We start from the raw sequence: 20,296 nt of genomic DNA, 5'->3' as shown, positions 1-20,296 counted from the left end.
ACAAACCATCACATACCAGCATATCATCATTTAAAAATGAAGAAGTGTAAGATTTTTTGTTTTAAAAGAAAATTCTAACCTACCTACGCCTTTGTCTAGTATGTGAAATGCATAAGTTGCATATACATAAATACAATCTGCCAGGCATATTGCACTATCGCTTGCAACAGAGCAATAGTTGGTTTGTTTGTATGCAGACGACAACGACGACACTGCAACACACAAATCAAAAATTAGCCTCAGGAATCTCAGCCAAAAAGCTTCGCTCACTCACACAAACAAATAAGCACATACTCAAAATGCAATGAACTTAAAGGATTTGAGTTGATTTTTCTGTTTTGTTTGTTTGCTGGTATGTCCACCACACACACACTCAAACTCAAACGAAAATGAAAAACATGAATGTAAGAATTAAAATGAAAATAAATATTATGTTGCATTTCTACCTCCCGCTGCTGTACGAAGCAGGAGTGTGCCACAATAGACTAAAAGCCAAACGACGACGATGATGACTCTTGAAGAGTAACCAGACGAGGAGTAGAATGTGTAATAAACTTAAAGCCTGGGAAGCAAACTAAAAAGCACAAACGGACACCGTGTCTGGAGCAGGCATATAAGCAGACACACAGCCAAACAGACAGTGAGACAGGCTGACAAAAACCAAAAAAAAATTAAAAATAAGGAATAGACTTTACATTCTTCTTCATAAAGCTAAGGAATTCCAAAAAATTGAAAACGAAAAGAGAATCTCATTCTTGTTTTTGTTTTGAGGCAAAAAGATGTCTTGTTTTGCTGTTTGTTTGTTTTTGTTTTTTTCGCGTACGGATTCTTGTAGCTTTTTTCACTTTACAAAATCCAATTTTGTAAAGCTAGTTTTAAATAAAAGTGGAAGTGAAAATGATTATGTATGAAGTTGGAGTTTGGAGTGGTGGTGTGGTGGAGTATCTCTGTGTGTGTGTGTGTTTTTCGTAATATTCCTGACGATTTTAGAACTATAGCTTTATATGGATAAAGGTGTCGAGGCGAGTATATGTTTAGACACGATTCTTGTTTAACCAAGGCAGCCAGCCAACCAAACCCGGCATATTAAGTGAAATCTTTAACGTTGTCGTCATCATCATCAGCAGCAGTTTTTTTTTGTCTAGTTTTGTAACTTGGCTTATATATCCTTATAATATATTTTGCAGCAAAAACAAAAAACAATTTCTACGTAGGTTGTATTCACAGTCTATGCGAATGCAATAATGTTGAGTTTGTTTGTAAAGCCTGGCAAAAGCTTACAACAGCAGATAAAAGATGCCGACTGGGTGAGTTTCGTTTATAGTCAGCAGGCAGTCAGGCAGTCAGCCAGCCAGACTTCTTCTCATAGATATTGTATTTATTTTGTTTTTATTTTCATTGTCGATTTTTGTCTTATTTTTTTTTTATTATTTTCCTTTCATTGCTTAGGAGTTTAGAGCACTGAAGATGTGTTTATTGTGTGTTTCGTTTGTTTGTCTGTTTGTGTCGTTTTAACTAAATAAATTTTAAACTCAACAAAAATGTGGTTCCAACAAAACAAGGGCATCAATAAAATATCTTAAATATTTATTAACTCAAACAAGTATTGGGGGGAAGTATGCCTACAGCAGTAGTATTTAAAACTAATAGAGTTTTAAAAAGTTGTAGATAATTGCTAAAATATTGGATTTATTTAGCTTTGATTTCTCAGCAGATATTTAAGCAGTACTTTTACATTGCGACAATTGAATGCTGCTTATTGGAGTTACTAGAAAAGCTTTTTAAAACAGTTTTTCGTAAAAAACTATTTCTATATTATACTATTTGACCGGGGCGGCTTCGACCGGTAGCATTTACTAATGTTAGTTCTTCAAGTTTTCCCGACCCACACACACCTGCCTGGTCTTATTTATTTGCAAATAAAATATCTAAATTTGTACTGCATACTTTAGGGAGCTTTTTTATTACAGTTGACTGGAATAAAATTTCCGAGTTTTTCTCCTGAAAATTTCGAAAAAAGCTTTAATAAAAAAATCCAAAAAAAATGTTTGCACTCAAAAAATATATTTTTTATAAAACAAAAATATATCCAATTTTTAAAAAGAGTTAGTTATCAAAATTTTTGAATTCTAATTCTAAAATGTTTAAAAAAATTTTTAAAAAAAATGTTGTTAAAGAAAGCTTTTTCCAAAACCTTTTAGTAAAAAAAGTAATATATCTACACAAGTTTTTTGTTATAAAGAGCTTTTATATTTCAACATTTTTTTAAAAGTTTTTTTTAAGTAAGGCTTCTAAAATGTTATTTTAAAGCATATTCTAAGATAAATTAAAGATTTTTAACTTTAAAAGAGCTATTTCTCTAATAAATTTCTTAAATCTTATTGCTAAAAAGTTTTCAGTAGCTTTTTCTAAAACAGTTATTTCTTAAAAAATTTTAATAAAAAAAAATATTTCTAAACGAGTTTTTTAAAAAGAGCTTTCATATTTAAAATTTTCTAAAGGGATTCTAAAATGTTATTTTAAAGCTTATCTATGATAAATTAAAGCTTTTTGAAAAAAGCTAAAAAGTAACTTTCAAAAAATCTTTTTTGGTAAAATTTCTTAAAGCTTTACCCAAACAAAAGGTATACAATGAATGTCATTCTTAAAAAAATCTTTTTAAAACATAAAAAAAAGCTTTTTTGCTTTGAAAATGTCGAATTTTGTAAATCATTGGGAGCTACTACTCAAGCAGCAAAATCCAAACCTTTGCGAGCAGCAGGATTCATCCAAAAGCAGAGAAATTGCATACCATGCGAATTGAAACCGAGAGAGACGATATTGAATGTCCAAAATGATGCTTGAACGCTATAAAAGAAAGTAATTTTTGCACCGAATCATTATTTGCGATGAAAAATTGATCCATTACGGGTTAGCGTAAGAGATCGTATGTAGGATCGACACCTTAGCCAAATAATTCTCTGTATTTGATGGGAGCAAAAGGGTCCTATCTATCATGAGCTGCTGAAATATAACCAGAACCGATATCGGAACCCTATCCGAACGCAACTGATTCGTTTGAAGCGAGCATTGACAGAAATCGGCCACATCTTGTAATACATGTTAAAAGGTATTTAGTATGGTCAAGACCGTGCCCCATCCGACTACTATTTGTTTCGATCGATGCAGAACTTTCTTGTAAAAGATAATTTTTCCAAAACCTATTTTGAAAAAAAAAATTCATAAAAAAAAGCTTTTTCTAAAAAGCTATATTCTTTTTAAAGCTTTTTTTAAATATCGCTTCTAATAACAAAAAGCTTATTTTTCCAAAAAAAGCTTATTTGAAAATTACTAGGTGGTGAACATGGTTGCATGGTTCTAGATCACTAGCACAATAAATAAACAAAAATATTTAAAAATGGTACAATTTGATTGAAAATATTAATGAAAGTCAAGTCAAAATCAGATGCATTTCTAAACATTTGTATATGGCATTGGACAGGTCTGTTAAATATCTTTAATCTGCTATGAAATTTATCTACAAAATACGATTTTGTAAAAGTGGAAAAAATGTATAATTTTTAATCCAGAAAAGAGAATTACATTAGTTTCTCAAATCCAGACATGGATCCTTTTTTTTATATTAAAACTTGTCGGTTTTTGGGGGAGGATTTTCTTTGTTCAACCACCTGGATCGGCGTCTGCTCAAAGCGAGGATCTTTATATGATTGTATATCCATGATCTGTAGCGTATGATTAATAGCAATTTAAAATATTCAATAAAATTTATTTTGGACTCTTTGTAGCAGTTTCTATTTATACATATCTATTAACTAAAACTTTTAAATTCTTTAATGGCTATGAAATGTTGATTTCATAGCTTCTTTGAGCAGCAGTTTTAAGCAAGTCCAGAGAATGTGTAAAAGGATGATAATTCCAGCACGAATCAGTTCTCGATTAATACAGGAAACCAAATCGATTTGATCTAAAGAGTTCAATAAAACTAATGTAATTTGCCGCAAATGAGTGACGTATCAAATACCCATCCATACCTAACACACTTTTAACATAAAGTGTTATAAAACACTTTAAGAATTTAGCAAACAACGTGCAAAACCAAAATGCCCCTAAGCTGCACAAAAAATAAAATGTAAGATGATTAAGGTCATGACTATCATGATTATCAGCATTGCCAGCATTACTGAATATCCCTACTAATACATTGCTTAAATATGTATAACCACAAGAAAGGTATCACACGTTTGTCTGAACAATTTTAGACACAATTCTAAAGATACATTAAGCAATTTACCAAAGGAGAGGGAGAATGGAATGGGCATGAAAAAAGCACGTACATTGTTACTGTTTGCATACTGAAAGGGAAACAAGTCCAGGAAAAAAAAACGCTGCTCTTAAGGCTTAAAAGGCTAAAATACTGAACGAACACAAAGTAAATATCAAAATATTTGTTGCAACAAAGTATTTTCTGCAATAATACAAAAATCAACAACAAACAAAAATATCTAAAGCAGCAGCAGCAGCTACAAATAATAAAAGTATTAAACTTTTATAAAGACGAGATACAACAACTGATGTTTGCACGTACGTACTTTTAACCCACCAAGTACTTTGTATATTTTTTTATTTTTTTTTCATTCTTTCTTACTTATAAATAAGTATTCAATATTTACCTAGATATTAAAAGTGTAGTACAACAACAACAATAAAAAAAAATAAAGTATTGAAGAGTAATTTTATAAAAATGATCATGGAGTACTTACGATTAAATCGGCTTTATGAATGCTATTGTCGGTGTAAAACACCAATAGTTCAGCGGATAAGGCACGACAACTGGGTTCACGTAATTTGGAGGCAAGCAGGAGACAGGCAGCGGCTAAAATTTGTAAATGTGTTTTACGCACCGTTTTCGTAGACAAAAACCGATCCATATAATTGAGGGCCAAGAGTACAACCTCTTCTTGGCATTTTTCTTCAGCACAGACCTGGAAAATTAAAAAAAAAACATAGCAAGTTAATAACGGTTAAGTTTTTGAAATTAGAAGAAAAAAAATGGCATATAAATAGCGGAAGTTTGCAAGAATTAGTTGGGTTTTTTTTCTAATTTTTTTTTGTTTGTTGTATTGTGTTTTGTTGATTTTTGCAATTTGTAGTTTAAGTGTTAAAAATTCTAATTTTTTTTTGTTTGTTTGTTTGTGTTTGTTTGGCAAGACAACAATAGAGGTTTTCTTCTCATTACTTAGGAATTATTTGCTCGGTCTGTGTTTGTATGGCTGTGTATGTATGTCTGTCTGTCCTAGTTTTGTTTGTTTTTATGATGCTGGGAATCCTCCCAAACACACACACACACACACTTGTAGTAACCAAAGTCATTAACACATAACAAATGTTGCACGATGCTTGCAACACACCACACACATATCAGCTGAAATGGTACAGTGGTGTGTGAGTAGATTAAATACGATCACAATTATAATTGTTATAAAAAAGGAAATTTAAGCTTTGTTATTTTCATTGCAACAGTTTAGTTTTTTTTTAATTAATAATAAAATATTTGTGTATTTGAAGCAAAATTTACAATATTAATAAAGCTACACCTTCAATATATGTCTAAGAATATGATGAAAGTGAGAACAAGACCTCGAATATAATGCAAAGGACCATGAAATAAACTTGAAAGTTTTGTTAAATATACACGCAGAGAAAAAATATAATTGGGCATGGTTACTGTAACCATTTATATAGTGTTACAAGTTTTTTAACTATATTATAGTCACAGTAACCATTTACATGATTGTGGTAACCATAATATGGTTAACTTACGATTCACATGATTGTAGCAACCATATATATGGTTACAGTAAACATATATATGTTTGTGGCAACCATATTTATGATGAATAATTTTATCATAATATGTTGTTCTCAGATTATGATAAGCCTTAAGCCGAGAGCAACATAATATGATAAGTCCTTCATCATATGAATGGTTGTCACAAACATATATATGTTTACTGTAACCATATATATGGTTGAGACAATCATGTGAATCGTAAGTTAACCATATTATGGTTACCACAATCATGTAAATGGTTACTGTGACTATAATATAGTTAAAAAACTTGTAACAATATTGAAATGGTTACAGTAACCATGCCCAACTATATTTTTTCTCTGCGTGTACTTATAAAAAAAAACCTTATTAGCTGTTTATAGCTAACTCTATCTATATTTATCGCATCACTCATTTGTGATTCTTATTCATATACAAATTTAAGATGGTCCTTTGAATCTTTAAGCTAATTAAAAGGAAAAAAATTAAAGGAACATCAAAATATCACTAAATGAAACTCACGCTATATTCTATAAATTTCTTCGCATAAATGGATCCAAAAATTAAAGAAAAAGACGTAGCACAATCCGAAGGACCATAAAAACAAATTTCGTTAATCATGTTGAATTTTAAAAGCAGTAGAGAGTTCCTAAAGCTCTTCATTAATATGTTTACAAAATCTTTCGAATATTCTTTATTAAATCAAATGTTGATACAAGAAAACTTGTATTCAAAATTCATTAAATGAAAGACATTGTAGAAATCTGCAAATTCAGTTCGCATAAATGAATTTAATATTTTCACAAAACCGAATATTATAATCCAAAGGATCGTCACCTTTTAACCAATACTGCGTTATATCTAATATGACCTTTTTATAACCGATATCTCAGCTTGAAGAATACCACCATACGTATCCTAAATTCCTGGATGTTGACAGCTCAGCCAACTTGCTCTTCCTTTTTAGATCCGTCCATATAAACGGAAAACCTTTCTTTATCGGATGAGATGTCTTCCGCTATTTCCGATTGAGAAACCACAATTTTTCGAGAAGAGGCACCTTGAAATCCATTAGTCATGCATTAAACACATTCAAGACAGCAGGCTACCAACTTCAATCTGTCAAAAATAAAATGCACACGTATATATGGAGACGATTATTTTAACGACAGCACAGCTACACGGCCACACGACTACTCATGCCGATGTAGCCGAATTAGGCTAATTTCTATTTTTGTCAACTACAAAACAGAAATAGTGTTGCTAATATAATACAAAAATGTAAATCAAATTAGTGCTTAAAAAAATATATTTTTTTTACTTAATTAAGAGAAGTTTCTGATAACCATATTGAAATAAATTAATAACAGGTACATAATTAATTATAACCATATATATATTTTTTTTCAAAATAATTGTTTCAATCTTAATTACTTTGGAATTTTGTACGGTTATTTTTTATTAAAGTGGCACCACTGAATTATAAATCAGCTGTTTACTTTGTAGCTGTCGTCTTTAAAATAATTCAGTAGCTGCCACACGACTACAACTGTAACCAGCAGAATTTGTGTTCGTGTAGTCGTGTAGCCTGTTGTCTTGAATGTGTTTAATGCATCAATGTGATCTGGAAGATTTGTTTTACATGCGCCAATCGCCGTATTGAATTTCCTGACCTTTAAATCCATCGCAATCCAGTTTAGCATTGTAAAGCGGGAGTTCGTCGCAGTCGTTCGCAGGGCTCTTGTTATCAAGGCTGCTACTCTTTCGAAGAGAGTACAATATGAGGATCTGTCTAGAAATTTCTCCAGACTGAGATCCCATAGAGGAGTGTAAGTCTAGTGAACGCCTTCGATAGCAATTTCACATTCCTGTGTTTGAATACCTATCTATCTCTTTCCAGTATAGCCGGTTTTCTGCACTTATCAAGAATAATACCCAGGTATTTTCAGCTGTTCGAAAGAGTCAGTTCAATTGTGATAACGTGAAGATAGGAATATTTTTAGTTTTGCTGGGATTTGCTCTCAGTTTAATTTTCTTTAGTTTTAATAAAACTCGACTTGGAAAGAACTCTCTCGTTGGAGATGTTGGAGAAATCGAAAATAAGACGTGATAAAGAATATCCAATTTGTCAGTTATTTTTTTAGTTTTTTTCGAAGCATATAAAATGCTCCATTATATCATTGGAGTGCTTTTGGATTTTTTAGATTTTAAATACTTTTAATAATTTCGATAAGTTCTGATAAAAATTCGTTTCAGTAGAGTCTCCAGTTTCGTCTATTATCATGTTCTTATCCGACAATACATGTAAAGTTATTATACTCACTAAACATATTTCTTGAATGCTCGAAAAAATATGTAATTTTACTTTGACATTTGTATTTGAATTAAAATTAAAAATAAAAAAAATATGTTAAAGTGCAAAAAAAAAAGAAATTTCGGTTAATCGGTTAACCGGTTAACCGACACAAATTAATCGGTTTATTCGTTATTTGAAAATCGGCAATTTTGAATTATTCGAACAGTTAACCGAACAAAATTAATCGGTTAACCGATTAACGGTTAACCGATTGAATACCCTAGTACTAACTAATGTATGCCTGGTCATACAGTTTCAGACTTGTCATTGTTAAAAGCTTCTTCCATATTCAGAAAGGCTAGTAGTGAGAAACTCAAGAGATTTCTCATTAAAACCTACTAACGAGCGCATTGCAGTCTCAACCGATTTCCCCTTTATATAGGCGTGTCGAGAGGTAGGTAATAGTTGCTGGTCCTGTGATATTCTTAAGTGAGTCTCAATGATTCTTTCCACAGCTTTCAAGGAGGATAAGCAAATAATTGGTCTAAAAATTCTTTGCCTTGTGATGCTCTTTTTCGCTCTATCGTTTAGGTATATACGAGAGGCAGCCAAGATAGATCCGAATCGGTCATGCAGTAGATTATTCTGAAGATCGGCCGCTATTATAACTGCCTGAAGCCTGAAGACTTGTAGTGGTCAAATAAACACAGAAAATTGTGCTGTTGCATAATAGTCTTGGCAATTTGTTTCAGCCCTTTTCAGAGAATTTTTCAAAAGTAAATAGTTGAAATGTAAACCACAAACCACTGTGCAAACCAAAAAACAAAACAAAAATACCAACTCCATCCAGTATTCTTATAATGTAAATGTTTAATTTTCCCATTGCAACCAACTATATTTCAACTTCAATGACTTAATAGACGAGTCAAGACTAAATAGTTTTGAGTTAAAAGTTGCACAAGAAAATTGCAACTACAAAACAAAAAAAAATAAAAGAAAAACGAAATGAAAAAATGCCATATAAAACAATTAAAATTTTCATTGCACTTAAAACCATTCCACACCCAAGAAGACTAACTTGACTGAATGCCTTGACTTGACTACAAGACATATAAAAACAATTACAACTTGAAACCATAAAATAAAATTTAAAAAAAAAGAAATAGAATTAAACTCAAGACATGTGTTTGAAACTCATACTTGTCCTCAGGTTGGTAATTAGTTTCCAACTGAAATAAACGTAAATAGTAAATGAAAGAAGAAGCTTTAAGAATAGAATTCGGAAGTAAAATACAAGCAACTACTAGCAATAATTATTAGTGGTACCTTAAATGGTGCACAAACAAAGCAATTTGCTACTACTTCTACGTTTTAGCGTATAAATATAAAATATAAAAGCAGGAAATTGATTTCTTAACGCTATTTGGCCAAAAACATATTTACACTTTTTATTTCATTTCTATAAATAAATATCTGGAAAGCCAAACATTTTTTTTCTATTTTTTTTTTTTTGAAAAACCAAAGAAGAAGGTAGAAAACCTTAAGCAAAAAACAATGTGGTTAAAAGTCGTAGTTAGCGGTCATAATTGATTTGGAATAGACAAATCAGCAAAAATAACAGATAGATTTTCAACACCATAAAATATTGAAGTAAATGACCATACAATGTAGTGGAGCAAAAAAAATGATTTTGATTTTTGTTCTTTGCTTCATTTTTCAAGTTGCTTATTATTTGCACAATTAAGCGTTTATTTGAAACGTTTCGATGATTCTAAAGTTTAATGACATTAAAGTAGCTTGCTGTTTTTTTCTTTAATAAAAGAGAAAAAAATAACAATTTCCCCCCCTGGTTTGGTTTTAAAACGTTGTTTTAATGTTTGTTGCAAACATTAAAGTGTCGTTGCTGTTTCAGCATGATGTGAAAGATCTACATCGACATCATGATCATGATCATCTCCATGTTAGTGTGAAAGATTCTTGCAACACCTTGTGTGTTGTTAAACATCACTTGTTTACCTATAATTAATTAATGTTGTAATTTTCATAAAATAAAGATCGCTCGCTGTTGGTAATTAAACAAAATTACAGCGAGTAAAAAAAATAAGGAAAATGAATAGAATTGAAATGGAAACTTTTTTAAATGGTTTAAAAGAAACTCCCTTTAAAGAAGAGAGGAGAGAAGAAATGCTCCCAAAATACTATTTTCAGCCAACATTCTTTAACATATTTTTACATTAAAAGAACAATTTTCTAAATTTTAAAATTTTCTCATTTCTTCTATTCAAATTTAGAAATGCGAAAAATGAGGAAAAATCTTTAAATTAACTGGCAATAAAATCAATTGTTTTCATTCAAAACTGCATTTTTTTTTTTTTTTTTTTAGGAAATCTTATATTTTGATTTACAACTTCTTTTCTTCTAAAGCGATTTTGTTGATTTTCAATACCAAATAACTTAGGAGTGTGTATCATATTCTAGATAAATCTCATTCAATTCGGTTTAGTATTTACAACGAGACACTGATTTACACTAACAGACGGACATAAATAAATCGAATTAGAAGTTTACAAGGGTGTTAGAAACAACAAACTTATAAATATTGATTTAATACATGGAAGATATTTTAGAAAGTCTTTGTAACAACTTTTTTCAGCCATCATTCTTTTACTTTTACTTCAAAATTAGAACGACTTTCAAAAAAAACCATAATAAATCTATTCCCATTTGAAAATGAGATCACATTCCAGTAAAAAAAAAACTTTAAAGCAAATAACCAAACATCAATTGTATCAATGTTTTGTTTAAAACTGCTATAATTTAATGCTTATTTCACAATTTAGTTCATAACCGATTTTGCTGATTTTTAATGCCAAACTGCTTAGGATAATGAAACACAATCAAGGGCCATGGTAGGCGTTCATATTGTTCAGGTTACGATGATTTTCGTCAAACAACCCGAATGTGAACAAAAGAGCGTAAAAATACACACATTTCATTCAGTTTCTTGATGTTGTTGTGGATATTTTATTCTTTATCCAAAAGAGAATTTCATTAATTTCGGTTTTGTAGTTTCAACGAGAGCGTATTTCGAGCCAACAAAGCTTCATATGCGGGATGTTTAGCTTTGCTTCTTTAATTCTAAAAAAAAGTTACGATTAATCACAGCAATTGCTCACCAAAGCTTATGGTGAATGTGTTCCATTCCATTCATCGTGCGAGAGATTGTTTGTTCGGTTCAGAAGTGGTGATTTTGACACGGATGACAAAGATCGCCCAGGTCTGACAAAAAAGTTTGAAGACCAAGAATTGGAGAAATTACTCCATGAAGATTAATTTCAAACTCAACAAGAGCTTGTAAAATAATTGGGAGCTACTCAATAAGCAATTTCAAAACGTTTACCAAAAGCAAGAAAATTAAGTGCCATACGAATTGAAGCCGGAGACCTTTTGCACGTCCGAAATGATGCATGATCGCTATGAAAGAAAATCATTTTTGCACCGAATGATTACTTGCGATGAAAATTGGATCCATTGCGATAATTCGAAGAGTAAGAGGTTATATGTGAAGCCATGCCAACCAGCCAAATCGACACCAAAGCCAAATGCTCTGTATTTGTTGGGATCTAAAGGGTACTAAGTATTATGAGTTGCTGAAATCTGACCAGACCATCACAGTGAATCTGTACCGAACTCAACTGATTCGTTTGAAGTGATCATTGACGAAAAACGCTCAGAATATGCGGCCAGACATGAAACCGTAATATTACATCGTGACAACGATCGGCAACATGTTTCAATAGTTGTTAAAAACTATTTAGAATGAAGTGATTGGGTAGTTTTTCTTGACCAGTCCGACTCCTATTTCTTTCGATCGATGCAGAACGCTCTCTCTGGGATATGCTTCACTTTGGAACAAAGTATCCAAAATTGGCTTGATTCGTTCTAGGCCTCAAAAGATGAGCAGTTATTTTGGCTCGGAATCCATATGTTGCCAGAAAGAAACAATTTTCCGTAGACGACAGTTAATTTGTAACGACTTTTACAAGTTCTATGCATAAGCTTTATACTGCGTTTCCTCTATGATCAAGGCAAGTTGTTTTGAACAAATTCCCACTACATTCTAAAAGTTTTGTTATTTGAATTATCCAAATCTGATTTGACTTGCTTTGAATAATTTAATTGTCATAAACAAAGCACGAGACATTTTATTTTCATTGACAAACGCCATTTTATTTTTCGAAAGCATTTAGCTAAGACACATTAAACAAGTAAGTGAAGACACAACATAGAGTTGCATTTAACATTAAACATAGCAAATCACTTGATTTGAGCAAATGAAATACATTTCCACCATGATCAAATCAAGGTTGTTTTAAGTAATTCATGTCAAAATACTTTCAATATGTTTTAAGTGTTTTGTTATTAGAATTTTCGAAATCAATTTAACGTGCTCTGAATAAGGTAATTGACAAAGGCTAAGCTAAATTAATGTTTCTTTGTAAAGCGAAGCTGAACTATCAAATTCAGCCGGTTATTTTTGGTATAAAAGAAAGCAGTGATATCTCCCTGTTAAATATGCATTGACAAGAGCCATTATATTAGCTAAGACACAATAAGGAAGCTAGCAATTAAATGGTTTGAAGTAAATCAAATCAAATTGATCGTATCTAAAATGTATGTAGCAGATCGCTTTAATTTGATCAATCAATCTATCTAAAATATATGTAGCAGATTAATTGCTTTGATTTGATCAAATCATGCCAAGTGTTTAGTCATTCGAATTTTCAAAATCAAATAAATTAAGTGCCAAAAGCAGCAGACATTTTGTCTTGTAAAGCAATGCCTTACCGTCGAATTCTGTCTGTTAATTTCCCTCTAAAATAAATATTCTGAGCTTACTGAGCATTGTAAAGAATTTACCTAAGACACAATAAAGCAAAGACACAACACAGGGTTGTATTAAGAATTTTTGACATGATTTAGAGCAAATTAAAATTGTTGTTTTTTTAAAAATCGTTTTATATACAAAATTGTAGTTAATTTGGAATTAAATAGAACTAATTTTATAATTTAAAATAATAAAGGCTATTGTTACACTAATTATGTGACAAATTGTTTTAAACAATAGATGTCAAGTTTACAGCTTAAGCATTTAATTATTGTCTTTCATTCAACAATTCACACCCAAAAAAAGAGGTATTGTTAACGAAATTTTAAATTTTTTCCATAATTTAATTAATTCCTTACAATTCTAACAAACTTTTAATATAATTCATATTTAAATTTTAGATTTTTTGTAAAAGATTAAACTTTATTAACTTGAAAAGCCCATAGCAATTCAAGTTTTATGAAAAAGAAAATATTTATTCAACATCATCAATATTAGAAGTCTTTCTAAACACAAACTATTAAATTTTAAAATAAATTCCCTCATCATCACCACCATTATCAAAAAATCTTTTCTTTTCAACAATTTATTGTTGAAACACATTTAGCAAAATAAATGTGCAAAAAAATACAATATTGCGTATTGCTTTTTATTTGATTGGACTTGGCCTTGAATTTTGCAACAACGTACAGAAAAAAAGTCTGCAAAAAATAAAGAAAAATATTTTAATTTCTTAATTTATAATAAGAAATAATAAAAAAAACAGTACAAAAGTACGTTTTTTATGGGAAATTTTTCCAAACACAATCAAATCTGTACATTACAAATAAACATACGTTGGCCATTCACTCACTCTAGTGTTCCGTGCAGCCAGTCGATAATTATATTTGGAAATGTTTAGTTTTGGCCAGAAATTAAACGCAAAAGCAAAGCACACAATAATGCGTGATTTAATAATCAAAGTGGGTTTTTGTTCTAGACAAAACACCATTAAATTGTTTATGAGTAATAATGAATTTAATAACTGTCTTGGTAAGAAAAAGTAGTTCCTAATAAGTGAAAAAGAAGCAGTTGGTTTAGAATTATTTTTAATACCCTAAATTTACTATAACTAATTCCTTTAAAGTCTCTTGATACTTTTTGTGTAGAAAAAGGAACTTCCAAGCGAAAAAAGAAGTGCTGCCGGCTGATCTATGGGAACATTGTTTATACTTTGTCATGATTGCAGTGGCATGAGTTGAGGAATTAAGGACAATGTCAAAGGTGAATGTTAACATTTTCGAGTGGTTCCAAGTCAAACGCCATCATTGACTACGCCTATACATTGTTCGTCTAGGTGGTGAGGTGAAGAGTCTTGCCGGTTATGAAGTTGTGTATTTTACTGAGATAATCTTTTACCAGACCGAGTACATGCCGTATAATTCAGAAATGTAGCAGTTAAACAGGAGTAGCAACTGGAACCCGTCCTTAGGAATTTCTTGCTTAACCTTTATGTCAACGACAACATACCTGGGTATGTTTTGCATTTTCAAAATGCTGTATCTCTGTATTGGATATTCGGATCGACTTGAAATTTCTTGATATCCTATCCCAAAACTGTTTTCCGCCCCAAGATTGGTTAGGATATGAAGATAAAGCCCATTTACAAAGTTGCACCCTTACGTCAACAGCATACATACCTGGGTATCCATACTAAAACGCGTGCAAATATAATGATAAAATTGAAAAGTATAGAATTTTGTCAACGTTTTCACCCACCCTACTCCAGTTATTTGATAACAGATAAAAAGGTAATTTTTCGCTAGTTTTTGGGAAAAAGTACTTTTTTTATTTTTAAGTTCTCTAAAAAATTTCAAAGAAGATGTATTAGGAATTTATACTTTTTTAAAAGCTAAATTTACGCTAAATATTTTAAATGAAAATAAATTTAAAAATTGTTGATGCGGAGGGGACCACGTCCATTCAAATAACGCCTAATTTTGATGTAAAATTCAAATTTAGGGCAAAAATTCTCAAATCGCGATGTCGATATCAAAATAAAGTAACCCATTTTAGATAGCCAATATGTTCTTAATTATTTTGTAAACTAGTTCCGATAACCCCGCTCCTAGTGTGGATATTATAGCAAAAAAACTAAAAAATCACATTTTTGGGAATTTTCAAAACTTTGTGATTGTTGTGGTAGCAAGTTCGAAGATATTTAGCTAAGACACCATAACCAATTTAGCGAAGACACAATACATTATTTCCGGTTAATCGAGTAGGTTGAATGGTTTTTGTTATTGGTAAAATATACGTGCCAAATCATATGCAGGAAGTTTTGCTTTACTTCTTTAATTTTAAAAAAGTACCACTGAAGCAAACTGATTGCAAAGCTTTTGGTGAGAAAGAGTGGTGATTTTGAGACGGAAGACAAAGATTGCCCAGGCCAGCCAAAAAAGTTTGAATACCAAGAATTGGAGGCATTACTCCATGAAGATTGTTGTCAAACTCAGCAAGAGCTTGCAAAATCATTGTGAGCTACTCAAGCAGCAAAACGTTTGCGAGCAGCAGGATTCATCCAAAAGCAGGGAAATTGTTTACCATACGAATTTTATTTTTTTTTAAGCAAACACAAACTGCGAAGCCTTTTGCTTGTCTGCATATAAACTTAAGAGTCTCTGGCGGTAATCGAACCCGCAACCCACAGATTGATAGTCCAGCACACTATCGTGTAGTCTATCAGGGCACCCAATTGAAGCTGAGACCTTGAAAGACAATTTCGCATGTTCGAAATGCTGCTTAAAAGCTATAAAATAAATTTATTTTTGTACCGAATCATTTTACTTGCGACGAAAAATGGATCCATTACAATAACCCGAAGGGCAACAGATCGTATTTGAAGCCGGGCAAACCAGCCGAATAGGCACCAAAGCCAAATATCCATGGAGCTAAGGTAAAGCTCAGTATTTGGTGGGAGCAAAAGGCTCCTATCTATTATAAGCTGCTGAAAATAATTTTTGCACCGAATCATTACTTGCGATAAGAAATGCATTCATTACGATGACCCAAAGCGAAGGAGATCGTATGTAAAGACCGACCAACCAGCCGAATAGACACCAAAGCCAAATATCCATGGCGCTAAGGTAAAGCTCAGTATTTGGTGGGAGCAAAAAGCTCCTATCTATTATGAGGTGCTGAAAATCATTTTTGCACCGAATCATTACTTGCGATGAGAAATGCATCCATTTCGATAACCCAAAGCGAAGGAGATCGTATGTGAAGACCGACCAACCAGCCGAATAGACACCAAATCCATGGCGCTAAGGTAACGCTCTGTATTTGGTAGGAGCAAAAGGGTCCTATCTATTATAAGCTGCTGAAAATCATTTTTGCACCGAATCATTACTTCCGATGAAAAATTGATCCATTACAATAACCCGAAGGATAAGAGATCGTATGTGAAGACCGACCAACCAGCCGAATAGACACCAAAGCCAAATATCCATGGCGCTAAGGTAATGCTCTGTATTTGATGGGAGAAAGAGGGTCCTATCTATTATAAGCTGCTGAAATTTGGCCAGACCATCACAGGGAATTCAACTGATTCGTTTGAAGCGAGCATTTGCCGAAAAACTCCCAGAATATGCGGCCAGTCATGAAATCGTAATATTCCATCATGACAACACACGGCCACATGTTGCAATACCTGTTAAAAACCATTTAGAATAAAGTGGTTGGGAAGTTTTGCCTACCCGCCTTATAGTCCAGATCTTGACCCGTCCGACTCCTATTTATTTCCTCTCTGGGACTGGTTCACTTCAGAACAGTGTGTCCGAAATTGGCTTGATTCGTTCTTGACCTCAAAAGATGAGTAGTTCTTTTGGCTCGGAATCCATACATATGTTACCAAAAAGAAGGGAAAAGGTCATAGCTGGCCAATACTTTGAATAAATTTATATGTATTGTACAAATGTTTCAAAAATTTAAAAAAATCTCCAATTTTTAAGTCCCAATGAACAACAAAATTTAAACTTACTTCGGAAGTGAGGAAAAAGTGATTATTTAAGAAGTACTTAAATATGTTATCTGATGTAATAACAACTAGTTTTTTTTACTAATACTAATAATTAGTTTCCCTAAAAATTAAAGGAAAATTATGAACTTATACTCTTTGACCCTTAGCTTAGTCTCCACGAAAAACTAAACATATTTGAAAACTAAATTCTAGGTATAGAGAATTTTATAAGTTTATTGTCACAACTATGAGGACTTATAAGAACAAGTCAAACTCTAGCAAATGTTTTTCATTTAACAATAATAATAATAAAAAATATTTTATGACATGTTTGACACTGTGTATATCCCACAGTTTAGTTGGATTTTTATTTTTCAAAAATGTCTTGTTAAAACTAAAATTAAAAAAATGTTAAAAAAAAAATCTGCTCGAAAGGTTTATGATTTAAAAAAAAAACAATTTTAAGCGTAAATGAATGAATGAATGTATAAACAATTCAATGACTTGATGTTTAAGTTGTTGAAACTTCTTTAAAGTTGTGCGAGAGTTTATTACTTGGTTGGTTGTTTTTTCTTTTTTTTCAAGAAGTTGAAGAAAAGTTATGGATTCCCATGGCGTCTTCAATGATTTTTTATACGCACGAATGGTTTTAAAGGGGTTGTTACTCGCTTAAACATTCAAACTACAAAGTTGTTATAATGATCATTAATTTTTGCAAATTTTAGTTTTTTTCTCTTTTAATATTTTGTGTTTTACTTAAGTGTGACATATGTTTTTTTTTTCAAGTTTAAAGAAAAAAAATTTTACAAGAATTGAAGAAAAAAAAATTGGATGAGAACTTTTCATAAACAAATCACACCATACATAGCAAATGAGTCCATAATACGAGGCAGTTACCACCACACAACACCACACCAAATCATAACATGCTGATTCAATTCCTCTTTAACATCTCCTCGCAACATCTTATCTTAATTCATTAAATTTATGAGAACTAAATAAAATTAAAGCTGCGAAAAAAAAATAAAAAGAAAAAGTTCGAAATACAAACAAATCTTATTAAGTCACATTTATCAAATGTTCTGCTTAATTTTTTTTCTTTCCTTTCTTTTTTTTTGATGTGGTATTTATTAAACTAAACTTGAATAGATACTTGAGAAAATGTTTAAATTTTTTGAATTTTGATTTCGAAATTGCTGGTGAATGTGTAAATTTTTTTTTTTTGGAAATTTAAACTTCCGTCTAAAATATTTCTTAATATGATTAAGTGGCGTTTAGAAAGCAGATTTTAAAATTTAGGAAAATGTTTCTCACTTCTTTGCATTCAAGCCCGTCCCCCCTACAATATTTTATGACTAAAGATTTAATTTATTTAAATTTATTTCTCAGTTTTATAATAAACAAGCTTCCCATTAAAAATTTTGTGAATTTTGATAACTAGTTACCACATACATTATTTTGTAATGACTGGTCGTTACCCAGCACATTATTTTATTTAGTAGAGTAGGTACTTTGGAATAAGAATGTTCTTCACACTCCCAAATGGAAGTAGATGTAGCAGCCATTAGGAGAGCGTCCAACTGGATCAGATATTACAGGATATAAGGTAGGGATAAATCCCTGATAGGTGTTTATACAACATCAAGTATAGTCCTGGAATTTTGGGCATCCTTGAATGAGATGGCGAGACATTCAACAGTTGTACTAACTTGGGTACGTGGATACAGGCATAATGAAGGCAATTGTATTGATGAGAATAGGAGCCTCGATGTCTGAAGATGAGATAGGCATTCCGCTGTCGACGTGTAAACAACGAATAACTAATACATACTATGAATTTGCCCAAACAAGGTGGAATAATGAAGCCACTTGTGCTACTGCGATGATGTTATGGCCTGCGTTGGACTGTAAACTCACGTCGTATCTAGTTGGTTTACAACAAATACAACTTAGCAATATGGTAGCGATGATCACCTGCTCTCTTTGAGTTCTTCTCTTTTCTCGCACCCTCTTCATCTACTTCTCTCTCTTTTCTCCTCATTATTTTCTCATCTTCAGGTAACACACAGAGAACAATCAATGGATCCACGTGAGCTGTACCCTACAAGAACAGTAACAGTCATTTGATGCATCATCTGATGGGTATTGCTGATGGGTTTATACATCAGTAGTTCCCATCATTTTATTAAGGGCATTGTGAAAAAACTGATGTTAACATTCGTGTACGTGTGATTTTTTCTCTTTCTAGCTATTGTTTTCTCTGTCCAACTTGTGCCGTGTTATGCATGTGTTGGTAAATAAATTGCTAGTGTGTTAGTTTCCATGTCATTTCTTGTAGGGGTATAGAAGGCACATGACTTCTGCTAGAGACGAGGTGGAGGAAGAGACCGTCTTACACTTCTTTTGTAATTTTCCGGCACTCTCCGAATTATCTTGAAAGGAATTAAGGTGTATAGATGCCTCTATTAATCGCATGATGGTCAGCTATCTTTGAGTTCTTCGCTCCTCTAACTTCTATCCATAATTTCTCTTATTTACTCTTCTCCCCTTTTCTTTTACTTCTCTATCTCTTCTCTTCTTTATTTTCTCTTCTTCAGGTAAAACAAAGGGAACAATCAATGAACCCACGTGAGATGTACACAAGATGAAAAGCTTTGGACGGCAACCTGAGAACTTAACCTAACCTATGCCGGTTCGATTCCCACACAAGGCAATTTTTGTTCTGTTTTTTCAAGCTACATATTCCTGGGGTGATTAAAAGTACAATTCCTTCAAATCTGAAACAAAAATAACTAGTTTTTCAGTCAAATAGTAAGTAGTTATCACTTAGCTACAATCTTACTAGCTGGCTTACTAGGTAAGTAGAGTTTTTGCTCGGTTATTCTGTGGACTTTATACAGTAAATATGCAAAACATATAGGGTGCTTAAATAACGACTTCCTGACCGCCTTCAAAACCAACAGTTTTGTCTCACTTTTATTTGCAATTTATGGGAATTTGATGGCGCTGTTATGGCAACAATTTTATTTTGTTTTTTAATATTTTTTATTGCTTTTGTTTTTGTTTTGTTTTTTTATTAATGAACCTTATCACCCGATTGGGTTTATCGCTTTTATTTTCGCTGCACTATACACCATTAAGGCTGATCTCCTTGGTTTTTCTTGTTAATCATCAGCATGATCTTTGTGCATCTACTCTCGTCTCGTCATCAGTCATTTTTAACACAACAACAACAACGAGAACAAAAAAATATTCATTCATAAATAATAATAAAAAAATATATAA

At 31.9% G+C, this 20,296-nt stretch overlaps 1 protein-coding gene across 1 annotated transcript in view; it reads right to left on the bottom strand.

Moving 5' to 3' along the window:
• The window catches only part of CycD (cyclin D), a 126,341-nt gene that overhangs the window by 54,695 nt on the left and 51,350 nt on the right, over positions 1 to 20,296 (bottom strand). Inside the window, exon 2 of the mRNA XM_065506862.1 lies at positions 4,761 to 4,982. Within this exon, the coding sequence (XP_065362934.1) occupies positions 4,761 to 4,982 (222 nt within the window). The remainder of the gene's footprint in view (positions 1 to 4,760; positions 4,983 to 20,296) is intronic.

The sequence above is a fragment of the Calliphora vicina genome, chromosome 4 (genome assembly GCF_958450345.1).
Source record: "Calliphora vicina chromosome 4, idCalVici1.1, whole genome shotgun sequence".
NCBI classification, from domain to species: Eukaryota; Metazoa; Arthropoda; class Insecta; order Diptera; family Calliphoridae; genus Calliphora; species Calliphora vicina.
Note: the sequence above shows the minus strand (reverse complement) of the source record. Positions and strands in the feature narration are given on the sequence as shown.